Here is a 24510-nt window from a genome sequence, read left to right on the forward strand (position 1 = left end):
TGCCAAACTAAAATGTGATTTTCATTAGGACCTGTTTTAGCCTACTAGGCTATGTTACGGTGCGCTAGTAGAAAAAATAGGAGGGCTACTTAGAAAGTATCCTACAATGGATAACCTGTAGGTTTTAAAAGCAAACTTGAAGATGGAAGGTTATCAGTTTGATTACCACTTTAGAAAATCTAGTTTTTACACTTGCAAATCTGTACGACCCTAATTTGTCTTCATACAGATCATTCTCCTCAGGCTGTCCCTTCTTTAAATAAATGAAAGTAATATTTGATTTCAAGCCATTAGATTAAATTTCAGTCTGTGAAATTATTAAGCATTTTGCTTTTAATATTCAGTTGATTCAATGAACATTTCCAATTCAAAAATGAAATTTTGATTCAATTTGAGCTAGCATGAAAATCTATCCATATTGTAACTCTAAACAGTGCATCTGAAGAACCAGTGTGTCTCTAAATATTGACATTGTATCTTCTCCGTGGTTGTTTGACCAAAAATCACTCCCATAAAAAAACCTTGAAAAAAGAAACCACCATGCAACGCGTCATGCCATTTTGCTGCAACAAAACGCTCAAATGAATGGAACATCTGTTTTGCCTCAGTATGTTGAACTTTTTCTTGGGATTCCTTCCTCCCTCCCTAATTCCCTTCCACCCTCTATACCTTTCTTCCTTCCCTCCTATTTCTCTCTCTCCAGGTTCCTATCTCCCAGACGGTAGTGCGGTGGACCCAGACTACTACTTCTCCACTATCAGCTCCAGTTTCTCCATGTCTCCTCTCTTCACTGGAAGCAGCTGCAGAGAGTTTGAGGTTCCTTTGGATATGCTCAGGCAGCTCTTAAACATGGTCAGTTCCTACCGAGATGGGTGCGGTCAAAATTATAAATATAGCTGCAAGCAGCAATGGAGGATTCCTCCTGACATTTGCCAAAATGTCCAAATGTAGTATATCACACGTACACAACATTGTTCCTAATTATTGCTAAATAACAAATATGAAAACATGTATCCTACACATCTGTATCGAGTTTCAAGTCAATTAAAGCTACAGTTCATGAAAATAATATTTGTGTTGGTTTTCCCAAATCATGGCAAACTGATGGGGCTTTTGGATTTATACGGTAGAAATGCAATCAGTAAATTTATCTTTCAATTTATCGAGGTGAATCAAAGTTGAGTGCTACAGCGTGAATCCATCTTGAACCATGTCAACTGATGTTGTCATTGCATCATGCTACAGCAGTCAACACATTTGAAGACACTGCAGGAGAATGTATGCTCTGTCAATGTATTAGCAACACTGAACAAATCTTTAAAGTGAACAAAATTAACTGAATCCTCCCTCATAAAGATAGAAACTAGGAAGTTCATAATTGTTTCCGCCACAAATCCAATGGAAGAATGTAATAGAATGTATGTGGTTTTCAAGAGTGATTTGAATTACAAGGGTTTTATGCCCATTGTTAAAGACATGCTGTGACATGAAAGAAGTTAGGCCAACAGGTGGAGGATGAAAGGGAATGTTTGTCTGTCCTGAGGCCTCTGATTACCCTGTGGGGTAGCTTACCCTTGGGGGTGGGAATTTTCTACATTCTTCCAATTAAGACTTATGACAGAAGGGTGACGTACTTGAAAGGGTCAGTTGGAGACTTAGAGTATGTGTTGTTGAAACAGCTGTTTGATCTTTTCCTGTTAAGACATTTATTGTTTACAATCCATTGTGGAGAAGAATGTATTTATTAACTGTACTCTGCTAAACGACACTTGCGTTATGTGTCCTCCAGCGGATCAGTCACAGAGTGCTCTCTTAAGCACTTAAAAATACTGAAGGGGGGGGGGTGTCACCTGAAGGAGCTGAAGCTCTGCCCCCTCGAATTTAGCAACAACAGCAACAACTAGCTAAATCAATTGCAGATATCAGAGCAGACCTACCTGCGTGTTTTATGTGTTAATTACTTGGTCTTTGCATCATACCAGCTGAGTAACAGAATGTAGGTTATATACGTAGATAGGTGGCTGTGACGTTGATAGGTTGGGTTTTGCCCCGCTTAAACAAAACTTGAGCTGAAAACGGGTGAGAAACTGTTCAACGGTCTAACTCCACATTTGAGTGCGACAAAGTCTTGAGCTTTGCACATGCTTTCAGCAACTCATTTCACATGTATATAATGTACTGAGAAGCAAATCATGGAATTTGCTTTACAGCTTTAATGGTACTGAATAAATAATTTGTATTAATACGGCATCCTGACTATTTGGGTATACAGTGTCTTCAGAATTCTTCCACTACAAGAACCCTTTGTTTAAGTTGATGCATCAGTGATCAGAACTTTATGGTGAATGGAATTATATTTTCCCTGAAATTAAAACAAAATGCCCACCACTGAAAGTTTCTACTACAAACTACAAATGCAACAGCTTGGGTAGCCACTTAGTTTGCTAGTTTACACCCTTAGGGTGACTACCTAAGGCTACCCAGGCTATAAGCTATCAACACACTAATGAACAGAAACTCAGCAATTCAGAGTTAAACAATGCTTTTTCGAACTACATTAATCCCCCAACAGGGTCCATTAGTCCTGCTGCAAGGCATGCTGGGAACCAAGAGTGTTTGTACTACAATATTGTAGTGCTGTTGAAAAACTTTTTTAGAAGGGCCAGATTTGATAAAGTGTCAAGGGGCCGGACATTACTTTTTGATATTCAGTTTATATCACACGCAGAACTTTATCAACTCTTATCATTTTACGCCTCCAGACTAGGATTTTACCAAGATCCACGATATCGAAGCTTCCAAATGTATACTTCTTTTGTGGGGGAATTTTCACCTCAAACACCTTCAAATACCAAACAGCAACTAGAGAGGGTACAATTTCTGGGGAAATTGTAGGGTGTGCTTGCTTGCGTCGGTTGCACTGGGGTCCGTTTTTGGATGACATTTTTACAACTGATATTTCTCTATATTTTATATAAAAATGCATACTTATTATTCATAAAGATTACATAGATTTAAAAGCATTTTCCTGCTCATTTACAACTGAAAATACGAGTGAAGTGTAGAATGAAATAGATATCTTCTCATTTCCCCTGCAAGAGGCAGCCTCATCGTTGAATCAAAACGAATAAATTTGGCAGACCGGTGTAAAAATTGACCTAATCTCTATGACTTAAACGTCCTTTAAAGTTTTTCCCTTCTCGTGATATTTTAAGGCATTTAGCCTACTCATATTGCATTCATTCATGAATAAAGTAACAACGCAAAATGCGATATAGCCCTGTGTGGAGAAGCTGCCCCGGTAAATTGTACTACTACGGTACAGTAGTAGACTACTGCTGTGTTCGTCTTGGTAGCGATTGCGTTGGTTGAATTGGATTTAACGTTCCGTTGTACGGTTTAGGCTGAAATTAATTATTTTCATGAACAGATTGACAACGTTTAGGCTGTGGCAATGAAGTTCAGGTTAGTAGTTAGATAGACTTTTGATTTAAGTAAGGGGAGTGCCGAACATTTTCTGTCGCCGTTTGACTTCCTAAACAGCTGTGTACTGTAGCTAGATGTTTTTTTAGTGTGTCTCGCGTAAGCTACAGCGTTGCAGTGAGCTACACTGGTTTGAAACCACAGGTAATGGTAATTTCACCAACAAATCGTTTACTAATGTCAGAATAAATCCTACAACGAAAATGTATATGTGAGGAATGTTTATTTTAACGATTGAAAACAGATACATCATAGACCACTGTAGTATGTGTTGCCCGGGCAACACAGGCTAATGTCATGAAGCTAATATTTCAGTGAAATAGTAGACTACTGTTTCCGAAAGTAGATGTACTTCCTTAATAATATCAGCTTATATTGTACATTACACATCACAATTGTGTGTCATATCACAAAGTAAAATGAGTAAATATTTATCACCCTGGCCTCTTTGCTTGTGGCGTTTCTGCAGCTGCCTTGCAGTAAAGCTATAGTTAGCCTAGCTATCCCCCAAGTTAACAGATGCGAAACGAATGTTCTGCCAAAGGTAGTCACGCGTGTTTTCGTGACGTTAGTGACGTAGTGACGTTAGTAACGTCAGTGACTGTGGCTAGCAAATTAGCCACCGTTAGCTTCACTTTTCCCCACAAAAACTTAACTTAAGCCCAAACCATGCAACGGAACGTAAATTCCAATAGAAGCAACTCAATCGCTACCAAGACGAAACTTTTGACACCTACGTTGTCTATGTAGGCCAAATATTGACTGAGTTTTAGGGGGGCAAAAAGAATAATAATAATAATAATAATATATATGTGAGAGAACAAAGGTTGTGCCCTTGCCGAAGGCAAAGCACACCCAATTATTATTAGTTTTGCATCCATAAAAAAAAAAAAAAGTGTAAAAAAACTTTCTTCTGATGTAAATCTTTTTCTACGGATACAAAACTATTTCTACGGATGCTAAACTTTTTCTATGGATGCAAAACTATTTCTATGGATGCAAAATATTATTGACTCTAATTTGACTCCATAAAGATCCACCAGGGACTTTGCTTCAAGCCAAAGAGTGAGGGGTGGGGGCTTGGTCAGGCCAGCCTCGCCAGGAAGCCATGGATATGTGTGCATGGCCCCAAGCTTGCGCGTGTCAGGGCCCTGGATGTGTCAGTGAGAATTTGGCACATGTAAGGGGAGGAAGGCAGACATTCATTGGCAGAGGCCCTAGCATTTAGCCAAGCATGCATATTTCAAATATGTGACACGCTTTGGTGAAAAGGGGCCGTTGCTAGCCAAGGTCATTTCTCAGTTTATTACAGATTGTGAAAGTGCAGATTGTAAGCTTTCAAATGATGTGTCATTCATTGAAATCTAAAAATAGTTGAAGATACACGTATCTGAATGTTTGTAAACCTGAAATCCTCAAGCAGAGAAATCCTCCTTCAAAGATTCTAGACCTTTTCACGCCTTCAGATAGGGTGTGATTGTTTTTGTGTTAATCATTAGAAGCACAGAGCGCTGTTCATTTCACCCGAGTGAAGAGAAAGAAATATATAGAAGAATAGAATAATATTTATTTTGGTCAATTTTACACCAAAAACAACTGATTGACCACACAGCCACGAAAGTGGTTAAATAATACCAAATCATTAAATCAACAATAAAACAAAATCAAACTTAATATTCTCTGACCGAAAAAAGTGTGTAGGCAGAAGCCGTAGCTTATTGTGCCTACCCTTTATACTTAACAAGGCCTTACCCTTACTCTACCCAAAAAAGCAATGAAACAAACAGAAATATAATATAATAATATAAATATAGCTGCAAGCACCACAAAAAACATTTTAGACATCCACAGAACAGGGTTCCAAGTACACATAGCAAGTTTGGTGTGAATCCATCACAGATTTGCTGAGATACGACCCAACTTCCTGTTGGGCGGGTTCATCAACGATTTTGATTGGCTGGACAAACGGTAAAAAAAATCTAAAAGCCATGTGATAACTTTGGTCTGATTGGTCTGAAGATAATCTGAGCCACAATTGGCGAAGATTGGATAAAATCTGTAGAGTAGTTTTTTTTTTCATGAATAAAGAATTGGTGGTCGTATCAATTTGGCTGGTATCGCAAGTTAACGTGTTACCCATGGGATTTCACAAGATATCACAGGACAAAGAAATCACTTAATTAAGGCAAACAAATCAACAGTTATTGGCTGAAATGATTTTTTGCTTTTTGCAGCGCCCCCTAGAGTTTGAATGGCATGACCTTTGTGGACCTCTTTAGAACACTGTTCCGAATCCCTATAGGGTTTGGTGTCAATGCAACAAATATTTGCTGAGATATGACCTCAATTAGTTGCCAAATTTGATATTCTGTACCGACAAACAATTAAAAACCCATATGATACATTTTGCGAGGCTCAGTCTGGAGATCATCTATGGTAATTTTGAAGAAGATTTGACAAAAACTTTAGGAGACGATTTTGTATTATAAAAAGTCGCCGAAGCTATTTGAGCTCAGGATTTTGCAAGTGTAGTCGAAAGACAAATTGCTGCAACCTATTTATTGGTATTTGCTTGGCGAAATTGAGAGCCAATTTACATCATACATTTCATAGAAATATACACCACATTCATTGTTTCAGTTGAACCTAATTCCCACATTTCCTTTGAGTTTAATATTGTTTCGTTAGATTGTTCGTTCATTCATTCATTCATTCATTCATTCATACAGTAGGCTAGGCTAGTGTCGTAGGGGTGAACTAGCCAGTGAACTAGCAAAATAAATGAAAAATGTATATGATGTAGGCCGAAAATGAGCTTCCCCTATTTGAAAGACCAGCAGCCGCCACTGCCCCCGGTAAGTTGTACAGCTGAGCTATCTTACTACTATACTACCGCTGTATGGGAATTGCTGGAGCTAACAAGTTGAAGGGCGTACAAAAATACAGGGTGTTGATATCACAGCCTGGAAAAATTATTTTATCACCCTAGCCTCACCTTGGTATTTGCCTGTGCCGTTTCTACTACTGTCTTGCCGTTTTAGGTAGCTAGCTCAGCTAAACTAATGTTCTACTCTAGGTAATCACACATTGGGTTTATGACGTTCGGCAAGCACACCCAAATAAATATGAGAGAGAATATAGGTTGAGCCTTGCCAAGGCAAGCACACCCAATAATAATAAATAAATAATATATATGAGAGACAATATACAGTTTTACCCAAGGTTTTGTGATCTGGCGCTATGTAAAAATTAAATATATATGTATACAAAATAAAAATATATTTTTTATTAACTTGACCTTCCAGGGGGGGGGTGCCGTTGGCGGGGCGGGGCGCCCCCCTAATATAATGGTAGGGGAAACACTGATATAGGTTGCGCCTTTCCAAAGCATCAGAATCAGAATCAGAAATCAGAATCAGAAAGGGATTTATTCGCCATGAAAGTTTGCACAGACAAGGAATTTGCTTTGGCAGGAAGGTGCATACAATAAACATATACCTAAAATTTAAATATGTGGACTAACTATACTAAGGGTACATAAACTAGCAGTACTAAGTGATAAACTAGCAGTACTAAGTGAGCATACACCCAATAAGAAAAGGTAGAAACCAAATAGGTAGCTTCGCAGCTTTGCTGCAAGTCAAATGACCCAAACAACACTTTAGACATCCTCAGAACAAGGTTCCGAGTACATGTAACAAGTTTTATGTCAATGCAGTAAAGTTTTGCTGAGATATGACTTCACATCCTGTTTTGGAGGCTTTGTTGCCGACTTTGATTGGCTGTACCGGACGGTAAACGGTTTTGAAAATCCAAAAACCATGTCATAACTTTTGTGAGGCTTGGTCTGAAGATAATCTGTGCCAAATATGTTGAAGGTTGGAACAATTTGTGACTTTTCTTTAATTCAAAATGGTGGCTGCATCAGTTTGGCTGGTATCACAAATTAATGTGTCAGACATGGGATCTCCCATGTCTAACCAAAACAAAATGAGCCTTTGTAGTTTCGCTGCTTGACACCTAATACTAATATTAAAACCAACAAAAACAATAGGTGCCTTCACAGGTTCGCTGCTTGGCCCTCAATAAGAAAAGGTAGAAACACAATAGATATATTAATTATTAATTATATTAAGTAATAATAATAATACAACAAACACAATAGGTTTCCTACTATCGGAGGTATCCTAATTAGTTCTGTAATGAAGTATTGTGGCTCTGTTGCATTTATCATGTTTAGTGTTTGTGTATAACCGTCATTTCTTTGAACAGGTTGAACAGTTTGTCTCTGAATCGTTTTTGAAACTCTTGGATGACACCTTGATGGATCTGCTGGAGGTTGTTTTTAAATATATTTCCTAAAAATAATAGAATTATTTTGAAAACCCTTAACAACAGTACTAAAAGGCTTTCTGGTTTATTTTCATCTAGCTGAACCCTAGTATCCACCTGGACTATAAGACCTTCAGTGATCCTCTGTACGTGGCCATATTCAAGATGCTAAGAGACACCCTCTATAATCTGAAAGGTAAGAACACATTGGGATAACAGTCGTTCAATTTCAGCATAACATGAGGAGAGAGAGGAGAGAAAAAAGGCAACCCCCAGACTATGCTCCTAGAGGAGTACAGTGTGGGAACAGGCAAAAAACACCTCAGCACATAAGCACATACATTGTACAACATTACAGAACCACATGACTTGCAACGGGGAAGGGGTATGGACAAGCAGCATCTGGACCTGCAGCCATAATAGGCGCTGGTCACAGACCCGCCAGCCACACCGGGGGAACAATCAGGCAAAGGTGTTGGATGGGGGAAGGGGTGTGATAGCATATCTGTAGTAGATGAAAGTTAGAGTATGAGTGTGCCTGGGTTGGCGCCTTCGCCTAGGCCAAAATCAGTCAGATTCTCAGTTTGCAGATAGTATTGCCATGGAGACATCCTTGGTCATGACCCAAGACAGAGATGCAATCCACAGGTGTCTCTGGGAGGGGGAAGGGAAGAGACTACAGAGAGTCTCACTGCAGCACTCTCCAGGGGAGTTGTTGTTCCAGCAACGGCCTTGGCCAAGGCCTGACCTGGTTACGGGGCCGAAAGCAGATAAGATTGGGGTAGTTATTTGGTCGAGTAGGCGCCTTCAATTCCACGTCTACTCATCATTATGGCCTCCAAGTCGGTTCACTTTCCTTTGCAGAGCCGCTAGCTTCTCCATGATGTTATCCAAATTGCTTTCAACGCGTTGTAGTTACAGTCTGAGTGCCACCAGCTCTGCCCACCGCATCAATCAATCAATGTCGAGCAGCCTTACGGGACTTTTGACAGCTGCAGCCGTTTCTTTAATTTTCCGATATAGCAGGCCAGCGCCCAATCCAATCAGCAAAAAGCCTGTAATCATGGTTCCGAATAGAAAGATGTCTTCAACGTCCTCCACGGAAAGCACCGCTAGGCACACGACACGCCACTTCTCCCACGCGTCCATCGAGTAGCCAGCTGCGAACGTCCCGTCAGGGCAGTTAGGTTCCCCCGAACCCAAGCTTCTCTTCGAGAAGATGGTGTCAATTGTGTTGAGAGACCAGCTAATCAATTCCATGCTTCTTGCTTCGTAGAGTTATGCGGAGAGTCTCTCGAGTATATACAAGACAAGACAATACGATAGAAGCCAAGCAGGGAAGGTCAGGGGAGGGGAGGGAGAGAAAAAAAAGACCGCCTTCGTCGAGAGCCAGAGAAAGAAGCTTGCAAGCTTTGAAGCGTGGTCAGCCAGACCACATACAGCCAATATCCTGTTACACCTGTGGAGTCTGATCCAACCACATCAGACAAACCTAATCAGCCCTCTTGACTCCCTCAGTATGCTGATTACCCACACACTGCTAAGGGACCATAGAGTTGGGGGGGGTGCCTATCCACTCTGCATGTGATGCAATCCTGCTAGCTTGCAAGCTTTAAAGGGCCTGCTTGAGACGACACATCTCCAGCAACTATTTGTGCTCTCCATTGTGTAGAGCTGCTTCAAGGTCATCCGTCATCCTCCTGCTGGACCTATCTGCAGCATTTGATATGGTCAACCATCAGATACTGCTCGCTGGACTTTCTGAGATGGGCATCTCTGGCACTGCACTTCAGTGGATAACATCCTACCTGTCACGGCTGGCTGCAAGGAGTCAGGTGGCTGAGCGGTGAGGGAATCGGGCTAGTAATCCGAAGGTTGCCAGTTCGATTCCCGGTCATGCCAACTGACGTTGTGTCCTTGGGCAAGGCACTTCACCCTACTTGCCTCGGGGGAATGTCCCTGTACTTACTGTAAGTCGCTCTGGATAAGAGCGTCTGCTAAATGACTAAATGTAAATGTAAATGTAAGGAGGACCCAGAAGCAGAGTGCGGAACGGAAAGTTTATTAAAGGACAACTGAAATCTCACAAGCAAAGCTCTGGAAACAAAACAGAAAGCAAGCCGTAGAAGGTAACTCAAAAGGGGTGATCTGAAAAAACGTAGTCAAGAAAGGCAGGGTCCGAGATCGGGAAGGCAGTCCCGTATGTCCAGGGAAGGGTAGGGCAGCGGCTCAACGTGGCTGGAACAAAAGAGTGTATCGCAGGATATGGAACTGGTCTCAAACATCACAAAATTCTTCGGCAAAGACGGAGGGAATACAGAGGATATTTATAAGGGGTGTAATCAGCGCACAACAGGGAACAGGTGGTGAGAAGGAAAAAGCTGCTGACAGAAAGATGCGCTTCAGCTGAGCGCTGCCATGAACCAGCACTCTCCAGAGGATTCAGAACGCAGCAGCCCGCCTGGTCCTCAACCTACCCAGACGCTCCCATGTTACCCCGCTCCTCATCTCCCTTCATTGGCTACCCATTACGGCCCGTATCAGATTCAAGACCCTGGTACGATTCTTGTGCTTCCATTGATGTACACCATTTCAAGATCGAGTTGCAACAGCAAGTACACTCAACGTCTTTGGGATATACTACCTTTATTGAAAAGCGTGAGGAGTAACTATTTACTTACCTAATACGGCTCACAGCTGTCCAGTTATGCAAAACATCCCAACAAAAATGGTCTGGCTACATTCCCAAAGGTCCAAACTATCTGACCATGTCAAGTAGTTCGTCCAAAACAATGTATTACCTCCATACCAAGCCACGATCTTGTTGCATCATTCTGCCTTTGCCATTTCAGTCAGTCACGCACTATCGCTCATTGAAGGAGTTCTGCTTCGAATATTTACGATCAGGATGGCCGCTAAACTCTGACCTTTCGATAGAAACCTCGTTTGACCCAATAGGAGCTTCCATGTCCTGGCGATAAGCAAACTCAACCTCATTGATCAACCGTTTGCTTCGACAACAGAAAAAAACGAACGTTATCATTTCAAATGATATCTAGTCAATCTGTTGAAAACAGTGTTGTGTAGACACAATAGATTTATTTGTATGTTTTATTTCAAGTCTCCACCTTCGATGTTTCAGTGAGTGCTGTTGGCGATGTTGCGTCACTGCTCCGTAGCTTCACTCGTTGTAAACCAACGCAGCTCTGCCAGCATCTGTGTAGGTCGTGAGAGGAGGTCTATAGAGCTCCGGGAGTTGACGTCACGCAATCCCAGCATGCACCGGTCATCGCCATTTTGGCAGGAAAGTGGAGAGCCAGGTGGAGCGCCAGAGTGTACATACATATTATACATAATTTAATTTGCTGCCTATTTCAATAAACGTTGATTCAACATGGTGGATAGCTGCTGTGCGCCTGGATGCCTGAACCATCGGGGAAAAGATAAAGGGGGAGAGCATTTTATAGGATTCCTAAGATCCAGAGAGAAGAACCCTATAATTCCTGACAACCACCCATGGCTTCAACTGAGGATCATTCAGTCTCTTGGAATGACTTATCTGTAATAAATATGTAATGGCATTTTTGTGATGAAAATTGCACTGATATAATGTACGTTAGCCAACGTTAGTAGCTTACCGTTGACGACGCTAGCTAGCTATACAAGTTATAAAACTGACTGCATTAATGTTAGCTACACATAGCAATTTGTAGCCGGTACACTTCAAAGCTGAATATTCATCACTAATCCATCTGATTGCGTCCATTTATATCCCTCCAGGCTTTTGTAGGCTTTCAAAGACTCTCCAGAGTAGGACGAATGAAAGTTGATAGAGAGTTGTAAATATCTGGATACAGAAGGTCAGGGAAGCCTTCCGTTTCACTCGTAAAGGTGGTAAAAATAACTCCGGGAGCATTATATGGATCACTAATGTTTAATCGATCAAGTTTTGCTTTATAGCTGCCTATGAATGCCTTGAATTAAAGTGCGCAGTGAACTCGGACAGGTTGAAATCCGTGCTGGCGCCGTTCATTTTAGCCACTACTTTCCTGCCAAAATGGCGACGTAAACAGTAAAGTCACGTGACGTCCAGAACTCTATTGCCTGCTTTGGCGTGGCGACAGAGGTCAGCCCATCGTCCACGTAGAACTGACACTCCACAAACCGTCTTGCATCAGAGCCGTATTCTGCTTCACCTTTCTCGGCAGCGCGTCTCATGCAGTAGATGGCGATGGCGGGTGACAGTGTTTCCAAATACGTGGACTTTCATCCTGTACTCCACCACTTTCTTGTCCAAGTCATTGTCTTCGTACCAGAGGTATCGGAGGTAGTTTCTATGATCACTTCTGACCACAAAGCAGTAAAACATTTGCTGCACATCTGCTGTCACAGCGACAGGCTCTTTGTGGAAACGTAGGAGCACTCCCAGCAGCGTGTTGTTTAAGTCTGGGCCGCTGAGGAATACATCATTTAAGGAGACACCTTGACATTCAGAGCTTGAGTCAAATACTACTCTTATTTGACCCGGTTTCTTCGGGTGGTATACTCCAAATGTGGGCAACAACAAAAAGGCAAGGCCTGGTAGGTATCCTTCTTCCTTGGCACACTCCAGTTCCAGGAGGATATCACCGAGTTCGCTGAGTTTGGCGTTGTCTTTGTTGGTTAGCTTTGGGAAATCTTTGATCTTTTTAAGCAGTGCATCTTCTACGGCTTCTGCTGTCCCGGAGCATTCCTCCACACATTGCCACACCATGTGGAGGCCTGCGGTAGGATTGAGGACGTGCACTGAGCGGATTCTCCACGCCTGTTCAGCTGAGTCTGCGCCAAGCCACTTCACCAGCAGATCCAGTTCTTCCCTGGGTGTCAGATTCAGGTCCTGGTGGCGCTGAGGAAGGAGGCTTTCCATGACCAGAAATGTTCGGAGCGATCATCGAACTGTAGCAGGCCTGAGCTCACCATTTATCTCCGCATGAGGTACTAGGTGAGGTCTTGTGCTGGTTGTGGCTCGGAGGACGGCCCCCTGTGTGGACTGGGAGACAGCTGAAGCATGGGGAGGAATCGCTTATGCGGACTGAGAGATGGTCAGCCATCTTTTGGGTGGTGAGAACGTGGAGACTGGCTTCGAGCTCAGCCTTCTGTCTCATCATGTTTGTTTCTCACTCAACAAAAGTCAGCTGGGCTAGTACAGCTTTAGACTTAGCTTTAGCACGTGCTCTGACAGCTGCTGACGATGTTGATGATCCACCGGACCTCTTGGATAAATGTGACCGGGAGTCGGGTGTTCCAAATGGCTCTTGCCTCTTGGTTGCCTCATGGCCGTGTTCTGATAGCTCCTGAGCAGCCGCACCTTGTGCTTGTTCAGTGGCATCACCCTGTGCTCCGTCAGCATGTAGCATCATGGTCTCCGAAAGCTTTCTTCTTATGCTAGAACTCGCCGTGCTCTTGTCTTTTTACTATGCTGTCCTCGACCTGCGTTTCCTCTTGGCAAGATTCGACAGCTAGCTTACACTTTCCTTGTGCATAAAAATGTATTACGAGTGTTGCTTTTTGTTGCGTTTTTACTCTTTTCAACTTTGTAATTAATTATGCAGGAGTTCGAGCGTGGAAGAAGGCTCTTTGAGGAGAAATTAGCTAACATCAAACTAGCGTGGAACATCCACTAAACAAAAAGAAACAAGCCTGCCTCTTCCCTAGTGTGCGCTAAGTAGCAGTATTTAATAATAATAATAATAATACATTTTATTTCTAACACGCCTTTCATCAGAATCAGGTTTATTCGCCATGTATGTTATACAAACACGGAATTTACTGTGGCAGGGAGGTGCAAAACACTAAACATATACAGATCTTAAATTAAGTAAAAGTACAAAAGTTTAACTATTTCTAAGAACTAAACAATCTAAGAATACAACAATTTAAATATAAAATAAAATATATATAAAAATAAGAATAGAATGAGCAGCGTGAATGGTCAACATAGTGCAATCGGATACTGAGATAAAGTGGCTTATGCATACTGAATTGCCATTAGATGGACTTATAATAGTTAAATAAGTGAATGAATGTGAATGTGAGTCCTTGGCCTTGTTGAAGAGGCCAGTAGCAGATGGAAAGAAACTGTTCTTATGGCGTGAGGTTTTGGTCCTGATGGACCGCAGCCTTCTGCCAGAGGGGAGTAGCTGGAACAGGGAGTGACCAGGGTGGGAGGGGTCGGCCACGATCTTCCTCGCACGCCTCAGGTGTGCAGGTCCTCGAGGGTAGGCAGATTGCAGCCAATCACCTTCTCAGCAGTGCGGATGATACCCTGCAGTCTGCTCTTGTCCTTGGCAGTGGCAGCAGCGTACCAAATGGTGATGGAAGAGGTGAGGATGGACTCAATGATGGCTGTGTAGAAGTGCACCATCATTGTCTTCGGCAGGTTGAATTTCTTCAGCTGCCGTAGGAAGTACATCCTCTGTTGTGCTTTTTTGGTGAGGGAGCTGATGTTCAGTTCCCACTTGAGGTCCTGGGAGAGGATGGTGCCCATGAAGCGGAAGGACTCCACAGTGTTGACTGGGGAGTCGCACAGGGTGATGGGGGTGAGTGGGGCTGTATTCTTCCTGAAGTCCACAACCATCTCCACTGTCTTAAGAGCATTGAGCTTTAAGTTGTTCTGGCTACACCAGGTCACCAGGTTGTCAGCTTCCCACCTATAGTCAGACTCATCCCCGTCAGAGATGAGCCCAATGAGGGTGGTGTCGTCCGCAAACTTCAGAAGTTTGACAGACGGATGACTGGAGGTGCAGCTGCTGGTGTACAGGGAGAAGAGCAGAGGGGAAAGGACACAGCCCTGAGGAGATCCGGTGCTGATGGACCGGGAGTCAGAGACTTGTGTTCCCAGCTTAACGCACTGCTTCCTGTCAGACAGGAAGTCTGGGATCCATCTGCAGGTGGAGTCAGGCACGTTCAGCTGGGAGAGCTTGTCCTGAAGCAGGGCAGGGATGATGGTGTTGAAGGCAGAGCTGAAGTCCACAAACAGGATCCTGGCATAGGATGCTGGGGAGTCCAGGTTCTGTAGGGTGAAGTGGAGGGCCATGTTAACGGCGTCATCCACAGATCTGTTGGCTCTGTAGGCAAACTGCAGTGGGTCCAGGAAAGGGTATGTGATGGCTTTGAGGTGTGCCAGCACAAGGCGCTCAAAAGACTTCATTACCACAGAGGTCAGGGCGACGGGTCTGTAGTCATTGAGTCCTGTTGGCCTTGGCTTTTTGGGCACAGGGATGATGGTGGAGGACTTGAGACAGGCTGGCACATGGCATGTCTCAAGGGAGGTGTTAAAGATGTAGGTGAACACCGGAGACAGCTGGTCAGCGCAGTGCTTGAGGGTGGCAGGAGAGACAGAGTCCGGCCCAGCTGCTTTGCGGGGGTTCTGCCTCTTGAAAAGTCTGTTAACTTCACCCTCCTGAATGGAGAGAGTTGTCACTGTAGAGGGGGTGAGGGAAGAGGCCTCGTGGGTGGGAAGGGGTAGTTCAGGACAGTCCAATTCTCTTTCAAATCTACAGTAGAACTCATTCAGGTCGTTGGCCAGGCGGGAGTCGTTAGTGGAGTGGGGGCCTCTGGGCTTGTAGTTGGTAATCTGCCTGAGCCCTCTCCAGACAGAAGCAGAGTCGTTAGCAGAGAACTGACGCTTCAGTATCTCTGAGTACAGTCGTTTAGCCTCTCTCACCGCCTTGCTAAACCTGTTCTTCGACTCCTTGAATCTGTCTCTATCCCCACTCCGAAATGCTTCCTCCTTCTCTGACCTCAACCTTCTGAGCTCTGCTGAGAACCAGGGCTCTGCTGAGAACCAGGGCTCCGAGAAAAGATCTCATGGTGCTACAGTTAAGATTATAAAACAAGGCAAAACATCAATATAAAATACAATTAGATAATTAAAACTCATAAGATCTTCTAAAAATAAATGTTTTTAGTCCTTTTTTTAAAGTCTCAGTGGTTTGAGGTGCCCTCGAATGGTCGGGGAGGGCGTTCCAGATCCGGGTCGCGGCGGAACAGAAAGCCTGGTCACCCATGGTGCTGAGTTTAGTCCTGGGGAGATGGAGGCGGTTTGAATTATTTGAGCGGAGGGATCGTGTTGTGGTTGTAGGGGTTAATAGTTCTTTCAGGTAGGGGGGAGCATTGCCATGGATGCACTGATGGGTGAGAAGGGAGACCTTGAATTCTATCCTGGCAGAAACAGGAAGCCAATGGAGTGAATGGAGTATGGGTGTGATGTGGTCGTATTTCCGCACTCTCATCAGGATCCTTGCTGCACTGTTTTAAATATACTGCAATCTCTGCAGGCTCTTGTTAGGGATCCCAATGAGAAGTGCGTTAAAGTAATCCAGTCTGGAGGAGACAAAGGCATGGACCAGTTTTTCGGCATCAGCTAAGGTGAGAGTGGAACGGAGTTTGGCAATATTTCTGAGATGGTAGAAAGAAATCTTGCAGAGGTTTTTGATGTGGGCTTCAAAGGTGAGTTGTGGGTCAAATTTTACACCAAGATTGGTGACAGTTGTGGAGAGGGGAATGTCATGGCCAGAAATGGTTATATACACAGGTTATTTATTTGAATGAAACACAGTCAGGAACATGAAATAGCGTTAGCCCAATTGACAGTAAACTAAACCATCACACATTCATACCGATGCAAGATACAGGCTTAGCGACAACATCATACTACAGCTTGTGGCTGTGATGAACATAAGGTCAACAACAGCTTCATAGCAAATCCTTCTTTACATTGTCCCCGGTTTTCAAAACTGTCCTCTGTATAATGGTTCGAGCAAATGTGTAATTGAGGGTCGAACTGCACAGGGATAGGGTTAGACAAACATCACAGCCCGTCGAGTGTTTGGTTCCTTGGGAAGACTCAGTTTCATCATTCCCTGTACAGGCTGGAACACTGCATTTAAGACCGTAGTCCATTTTCAATGTCCTTGAAAAACATTCTTCTTTGTAATTCCGTGGAAGTACACAGAGCAGCGCTCAGCAAATTTTGGGGCGCGACAAAGGTACAGACCAGAGCCAAAAAAGGTGGAGCCACATTTGTGACGACTGTTCGGTGGCTTTTTCAAAACCTACCGTTTTACAGCTACATTTTTTTAATTGTGAGATTTGCATAGGAAAGAGGTGTCAATGGATTTTGGGGTTCACTGTATGCCCATTTTACCCACTGAACTGCCGTTATTCAACTGTGGCAAGGTAAATTCGGTTCTGCAATCAATGACCCCTTTAATGACAATAAAGCAATCTTACATATTGTGCTTGATAACTTTCTCTTGGCCTTCCATCTGAAGTCATTGAACTCTGCATTGTCTAAGTGTTTCTTGAGACCCATGCCTCGGCCAAATCTTCCCACATTTTTCGAGACATAGCAAGGGGGGTGATGAGTCACCATAAATAATATTTTTGGGAATCTCTAATCTTAGCTTTTACGAAGTTAGGTTGTCTTAATCTCTTCATAGTTATGTATTTTCACGCAAAACAACCCCCCCCCCCCACACACACGCATTTCAGCCCCTTCACAGAGGCTTGACAACCCTGTTTATTTATTCATTTTTACGTTTCTTTAGGACTATTTGGATGGAACCGGTAAGGTTGGCTTGTATCTGCATCATCGTAATTAAAAGAACGTTAATAATAGTAGGCTAGCCGTTTGTCCCTGCCTTAATGCGATGTTGTGCAAACCAAAACAACGTTTACAAACGTGAATTGATCACTCTGTTCTTGAGGCCTTTTGTGGGCATCTGTGGGAGTGGGAGCACTCGATGGTCTCTTCAAAAATCGCCTGATATCCATGGTTAATTAATCCTTTCCGAACAGGTAAACTAATCCACAACGTGTGTGTACATAGCCTACTTCGTGGATCCTGATTGGTGTCGCCGCCGCAGGCGCAACGCATTGATTGGAGGGTCACAGACCCTACAGCGGAGATGAAATGATTCAGACTACAGCGTTTATATGTATTTATTTCGGATTATTCAGAATACGAGGTGCAGGGAACTTAGATGTGCGTAAACGCGCATAAACGCTATTTAGAGGTGGATAAACGCAATTTCTGCAATTTAGAGGTGGATAAACGCTATTTCCGAATTTCGGGAGGTGCGTAAATGGCGTTTACGTGCGTTTAGCCCCCACTACATCCCTGGTTACAGGTATAAGCCAAACTAGCGTATTTTTCGGACTGCAAGTCACTCATAAATTGCATCAGTCAAAAAATGCGTCACGAAGAGGAAAAAATACATATATAAATCGCACTGGACTATAAATCCAGTGTTTATTTAGAAATGTATTTCACAAAATCCAAGACCAAGAACAGACATTTAATCTGGAAAGGCAAGTTATTCAACCACACAATAGCACACAGAACAACAGGCTGAATATGTCCAGTATGTTAACGTAACACATTAACAGTTATTCAGCTAAACAATAGCATAAAGAACATACCTGGGAGGCTGAATAGGCTAAATTAATGTAACAAGCTAGCGAGTCCAACAAGCAAGTTACTGGTAACTAGTTCACCAAGCTCCCAATCTCATTCCACATCACTGAATCCGTTGAACTCGTTGGTTCATGACAGTAAGTATGAATCAGTGACAATTTCTTTAAGACTGCAAGGGAAGATCAAACTTCCCCTAAAATGTCAAAAAAGTAATGGTCAAATATTTACTATTGTGTTAACATTTTATTAAATGCGTAAGAACACGTTCATATCGAAGACGAGTTCGTTCAGAATCAGCTACATATATTAACCCTTGTGTTATCTTCGGGTCATTCTGATCCATTAGTCATTGTGACCCCCCGTCGTATTGCCACAAATTTACCGCATACAAAAACAAAGTGAAGCATTTTCTTTTAACCGTTGGGCTGTCTCAGACCCCCCACATTGCAAAGGTTAAAAGAAAATTATTTGTATTTGTTTTTGTATTGGGTAAACACAACGATGGTTCGTTATGAAACTTTTGGTCATGTGACCCAAAGGCAGCACAAGGGTTAACAGGTCGACTGACTGATTTCCTTCTCATACATTCCCGTAGCGTCACAGTGCATTTCCCTGTTGAAGCTCAGCTTCCATGGACTTCAATGGGGCTGCTTTGAACAGTTTTTTCAGTGCTTCGAAACTATACGGTCATTGGATAAATGCTGCGATTATGGGGGTGAATGGAGGAGTGGGCTGGCCTGGCTGCTGGGCTTCTGCATGATGATTGGAGGGTCTGTCGAAAGACTGCATCTCCTTTTGATTGACAGCGATTTTGTACTATAAAAATTCGCCGAAGCTGTTAAAGCTCAGTCCCATCGCGGATTTTGCAACCGTAGTTGAAAGACAAACTGCTGCAACCTATTTCTTTGTATTTGCTTTCTTGCTAGCTATTGCTATTTCATAAAATTATTTGTAGTGTCGTAGGGGTGAACTAGCCATCTAGAAAACTGCACACAATGGCAGACAATGCTAATATTGTCGACCTGATTTTGGCAAAGCCATTTGAAAGTCTTCCTAACAAGGAGAAACTTAGAATTAAACTGCAGGGCAGATCAACACCTAAGATTGATCTACTGCATAAGATAATACAAAGTAACAGGTCTTTTCAGCTCTCCTGGTATGACAAAGTTAGCTGGCTGACTGGAAGTGCTGTGACAAAGAAAATGTACTGCTAGCCATGCCTCTTGATGAAACCATCTCACAAATGTGTTGTTTGGTCAAAGGTGGGGTTTGGAAATCTGCCTAACTTTGACCGGGCATATAAAAGGCATGAAAAGAGCAATGAACATGTGAGGGCATGTGCAAGATTAAGTTGCATGGGCAAGATCAGGGTTGAGCATGCAATCATAAAGATTTGGGGGTGAATGGAGGAGTGGGCTGGCCTGGACGATGGGCTTCTGCGTGATTATTGGAGGGTCTGTCGATTTTGTACTTTAAAAAGTCGCTGAAGCTATTGAAGTTCAGTCCCATCGCGGATTTTGCAAGTGTAGTCGAAAGGCAAACTGCAGCAACCTATTTCTTGGTATTTGCTTGGCGAAATTGCTAGCCAATTTTCATCATACATTTCATACAATTACACACCACATTCCTTGTTTCAGTTTAACCTAATTCCAACATTTCCTTCCAGTTTAATATTATTTCGTTAGATCGTTCATTCATTCATTCATTCATTCATACAGTAGGCTAGTGTCGTAGGGGTGAACTAGCCAGTGAACTAGCAAAATAAATGGAAAATATATCTGATGTGGGATGAAAATGAGCTTCCCCTATTTGAAAGGCCAGCATCGCCACTGGTATGAATTAACATTGAAAAACATGTGAAATTATATATATTTTTAGATATAAGTCGCACCTGACTATAAGTTGCAGGACCAGACAAACTAAAAAAAGTGCTACTTATAGTCCGGAAAATACGGTAGTCAAAATTTCCACCCACAAATTATATAATTTTTACGACTTCTGGGTAAATTGCACGATCAAGATACCAAATTTTTCAGTTTTCATATTTCAGTTTTGTTCTTTAGACCTTTTGTAACATGACCATGGCCTTTGCGGTTTCAAAATATGTGACACACTCTGGTGAAAAGGGGCCATTGTCAGCATTCCGTATTTATTTATTTGTGTTTTTTACAGTTTTCCTTTTCTTGCATATTACACATTTTAAGTGTTGAAGAAGTCACTCAATATAATAGTTCAAGTTCAAGTCTTTTATTGTCAGATGCACAGAACAACACAGGGTCAGACTGGGCACTGAAATTCTTAGGACAAGACAACACAAAGCAACCTGGCATAACATAACATATAGGGGAGTCAGGTGGCTGAGCGGTGAGGGAATCAGGCTAGTAATCCGAAGGTTGCCAGTTCGATTCCCGGTCATGCAAACTGACGTTGTGTCCTTGGGCAAGGCACTTCACCCTACTTGCCTCGGGGGAATGTCCCTGTACTTACTGTAAGTCGCTCTGGATAAGAGCGTCTGCTAAATGACTAAATGTAAATGTAAATATAAGTACACAGAACATAGATTACATCTATGATAAGCTAAAATATAGTAAACCTCCTAATATACAAATAATATACAATATTCAATACAGTATACTAAACCTCTTAATACACATAATAACCTATACTAACCTTATAAACCTATACTAACCTAAGACAAGTGAAGTACAGTAGTGCATTATTGCTGATAGTGCAACCAGTAGCTGAAAATGACAGTGTGTAAAGTGGCTAGTGAGAAGTGTATCAATGTCCATTCAGAAGCCTGATGGCCCTTGGAAAGAAACTATTGTCCAGTCTGCGTGTGCGAGACCGAATGCTTCGGTATCGCCTGCCAGAAGGCAACGGGGTAAAAAGACTGAAGGATGGGTGGTAACAGTCTCTTAGAATCCTGCCAGCTTTCTTGAGGCATCGTGTGTGGTAGGTGTCCTGTAGGCCTGGGAGCTTCCTGCCGATGATGAACTCAGCAGACCGGACCACACTACGTAGGGCCTTGCGGTCCATGTCTGTGCAGCTCCCATACCTCACTGTGATGCAACCAGTCAGTATGCTCTCTATAGTGCATCTGTAAAAGTTAGTGAGGATGACTGAGTCCATGCTGAACTTCTTCAGTCTCCTCAAGAAGAAGAGGCGTTTCCGGGCCGCTTTGACCACCTTGTCCGTGTGAGCAGACCAGGTGAGGTCATTGCTGATGTTCACCCCGAGGAATCTGAAGCAGCTGACCTTCTCCACTTCGGATCCGTTGATGTGTAGAGGTGCATGCTCCTCCTCCTGCCGCCTCCTATAGTCCACAATCATCTCCTTAGTCTTGCTGACGTTGAGAGAGAGGTTATTGTCCTGACACCATGATGTCAGGGTATCAACCTCCTCTCTGTAGGCTGACTCGTCACTGTCAGAGATGAGGCCCACGATGGTTGTGTCGTCAGCAAACGTAACAAGGAGGTTGGAGCTGTGCATTGCCGCACAGTCGTGAGTGAACAAGGAGAACAGGAGAGGGCTGAGCACACAGCCCTGGGGGGTACCTGTGTTGGTGATCAGGAAGTGGAAAATCCACTTGCATAGGGAGGTGCTTAGTCCCAGGGGCCAGTTGCACAAAACACCCTTTCCTAATTTTTTTCCATAACTATGACACTTAAATTTCACAGCAGTAAAATTCGACTGTTTCCACGGATACCGCGTTTGTTCAGTTGTATCGCTAGTGGTGCATCACCTTAGTAGCTCTAGCTTAGATATAGCTAGCTTATAGACCTACGAAAAGAAGGCAAGAAAACCAAATTGGTCAGAGGAGGAAAATATTGTGCTTCTACAGGAATACAAAAAAGATACATACTAAAACGTAAATTTGATCCACAAATAACTGCTAACAAAAAACAATGACTGTAGGATGAAATTGCATCAAAAATAAACTCAAGAAGTTTGGTGAAGTGGTCAATTCAATAAAAAAAAAAAAAGCTATATGATAACTTGACTTATGTTCAAAAAAGAGAACCAATTTCAGCAGGGAGTCCAATAAAACTGGTGATATCAACTTTACTTATAGGTGTTATTGCTACACAGTAACGTTTAAGTGAGAGCTAGCTTACTTATTAGGAAGATCAAAATGAGATCAACAGCATTTACCGGCGTGAGTCTTGGCTAGCTACTTTATTTACAGCGGTAGCCGACGCATAAATACCCTTCATGTTTAGACTGCAGCACAGTAGCCTAACAGAGTGCTATAGGTGTGGGATGGGTTAATTCATCTCCATAAACTCAGCCATGTTGCGATAAAGAATAAGTCAGAGGTACCTTAAGTTTTCTTCCTTACTTTTTTTACTAAGGTCTTTCGTGCAACGCTTTTCCGAACTTTAAAGGAATACTTAAGTATACGACCAAGATAAGGAGAAAACCTTAAATACTTAAGGGAACACATTTAAGGAAACCTTATGGAGAAGACTTAAGGTGTTTTGTGCAACCGGCCCCAGGTCCTCATGCTTGGAGAACAGTCTGGAGGGGATGATGGTGTTGAATGCTGAGCTGTAGTCAATGAACAGCATCCTCACATACGTATTCCCTTTGTCCAGGTGGGAGAGAGCGGTGTGCATGATCAGGGTGATGGCATCGTCTGTAGACCTGTTGGACCGGTATGCAAACTGCATAGGGTCCAGGGTGGGATAAACTAAACTAATAAACTAAACTAATAAAACTAATAAACAAAATGTTTAGCATCACTAAAAACTAATAATTGGTTCTTGTTTACCTAAGCTTCCAGTTGAGTTGTGGGCGCGTCATGCGTGATGTGATTTGATTTGCATCACGATGCAGCCGGCTACTTTCAGTGTGGATAGGGGGTCTAGCTAGATTGTTGTAGGAGTGGTAGCGTTACCATTCACACAGAGCCTTATATAAACTTAGAACACCATCACAAAACAATCAATCAATGTAGCTGTCCCATGTCTCTTTTTTCATTGGCTCACTCCCTTAAAGAATACAATGTATCAATATAAATGTCTGTCACATTCTTCTAACACAATACAGTGACAGCTGAAACAACCTCAGAACCTGGTGTCGCAAAGCTCCACTTCCCCAGGTGATATGACCTCATGTTGCATTTCTCTCTAGGTAAGGAAGCAATAAAGTTACAGGAGGCATCTACCTCAAATGGTCAGCTGTCCTTTTGGGAAGGGTCAGCTAGCTCAAAAGTAATTAAACCAATCTACTACAAACAAACCCCCAACACCTTACAATCCTTTGAACTCAACTTCATTATCTCCCCTTCCTGTAAAAGCAACAGCTCCATTGTATAGATAGAAGGCCATAAAGATGCTCACTCTTCCCTGAAGGTAAACTCCCACAGAGCTTCAGGTCAAACAGACATTCCTCTAAAGCCTTCTGCTAACACTTTACAACCTCTCAACCTTATCTCCCTCTTGATCTGACTTAAACTAGTCTCAGGACTTTAATGAACAAAGGAGCTTACAGATTACCACTATAAAAACACATACATTGTTCATATGCCCTAAAATTCACAGGTTAGACTGCAGTTGGTCTATAAATGTGTAGCCCGACATTATCAACATTCTGATGTCGGCTGACAATGATCATGTACAATTATTGTATCCGCTAACGTCCTAACATAAGAATTGCGCTTACCTGTCCACACACAAATGGCTATGTAGTAAAGCAAACACACTTCATAGAATTCAATTCAATTGTTGTAATAATTTACATAGGCAATACATATTTTTCTATACATATACATGTATTTAGGTAATAACCGTCTGAATTAAATACTTATACAAGGGAGCCCTTGCGACAACTCCTGAAAGAAAAGCGAATTGCAGCCTTGAGAGGCAGGGAACAACTGGCAGAATGCACAGCTGGCATCAATTGAACAGAAACAGGAGGAAAATAGCTTTAAACTAGCTTTTCCCGATGTGATACAAAAAACAAAGGGTGATAAAACCAACATATCTAGGACAAGTCAAGAAAGCAGGATCCTGGAATTTGATCGAGTGCAAAGATATACAATTTTTTCTCTGGAGCTTGAAGCTTCTTCTCACGTCACAAGAACAGTTTCTTTCCATCTGCAGCTGACATCTTCAATAAGGCCCAGGACTCCCAACTGTTACTAACACATTCTAATAATTAACACAAAAACAAATCACACCCTGTCTGAAAGCGTGAAAAATCTAGAATCTTTCAAGGGATATTTCTCTGCT

General features: G+C 42.6%; 1 protein-coding gene across 2 annotated transcripts in view; it reads left to right on the forward strand.

Annotated features, from left to right (window-relative positions):
• Positions 1 to 24510, forward strand: part of pi4kaa (phosphatidylinositol 4-kinase, catalytic, alpha a) — a 209736-nt gene that overhangs the window by 45905 nt on the left and 139321 nt on the right. For both annotated transcript variants that reach the window (XM_067258321.1, XM_067258319.1), the window contains exons 8-10: positions 704 to 852; positions 7756 to 7821; positions 7915 to 8011. In XM_067258321.1, coding sequence (XP_067114422.1) covers positions 704 to 852; positions 7756 to 7821; positions 7915 to 8011 — 312 coding nt within the window. The remainder of the gene's footprint in view (positions 1 to 703; positions 853 to 7755; positions 7822 to 7914; positions 8012 to 24510) is intronic.

The sequence above is a fragment of the Osmerus mordax genome, chromosome 20 (assembly GCF_038355195.1).
Source record: "Osmerus mordax isolate fOsmMor3 chromosome 20, fOsmMor3.pri, whole genome shotgun sequence".
Lineage (NCBI taxonomy): Eukaryota > Metazoa > Chordata > Actinopteri > Osmeriformes > Osmeridae > Osmerus > Osmerus mordax.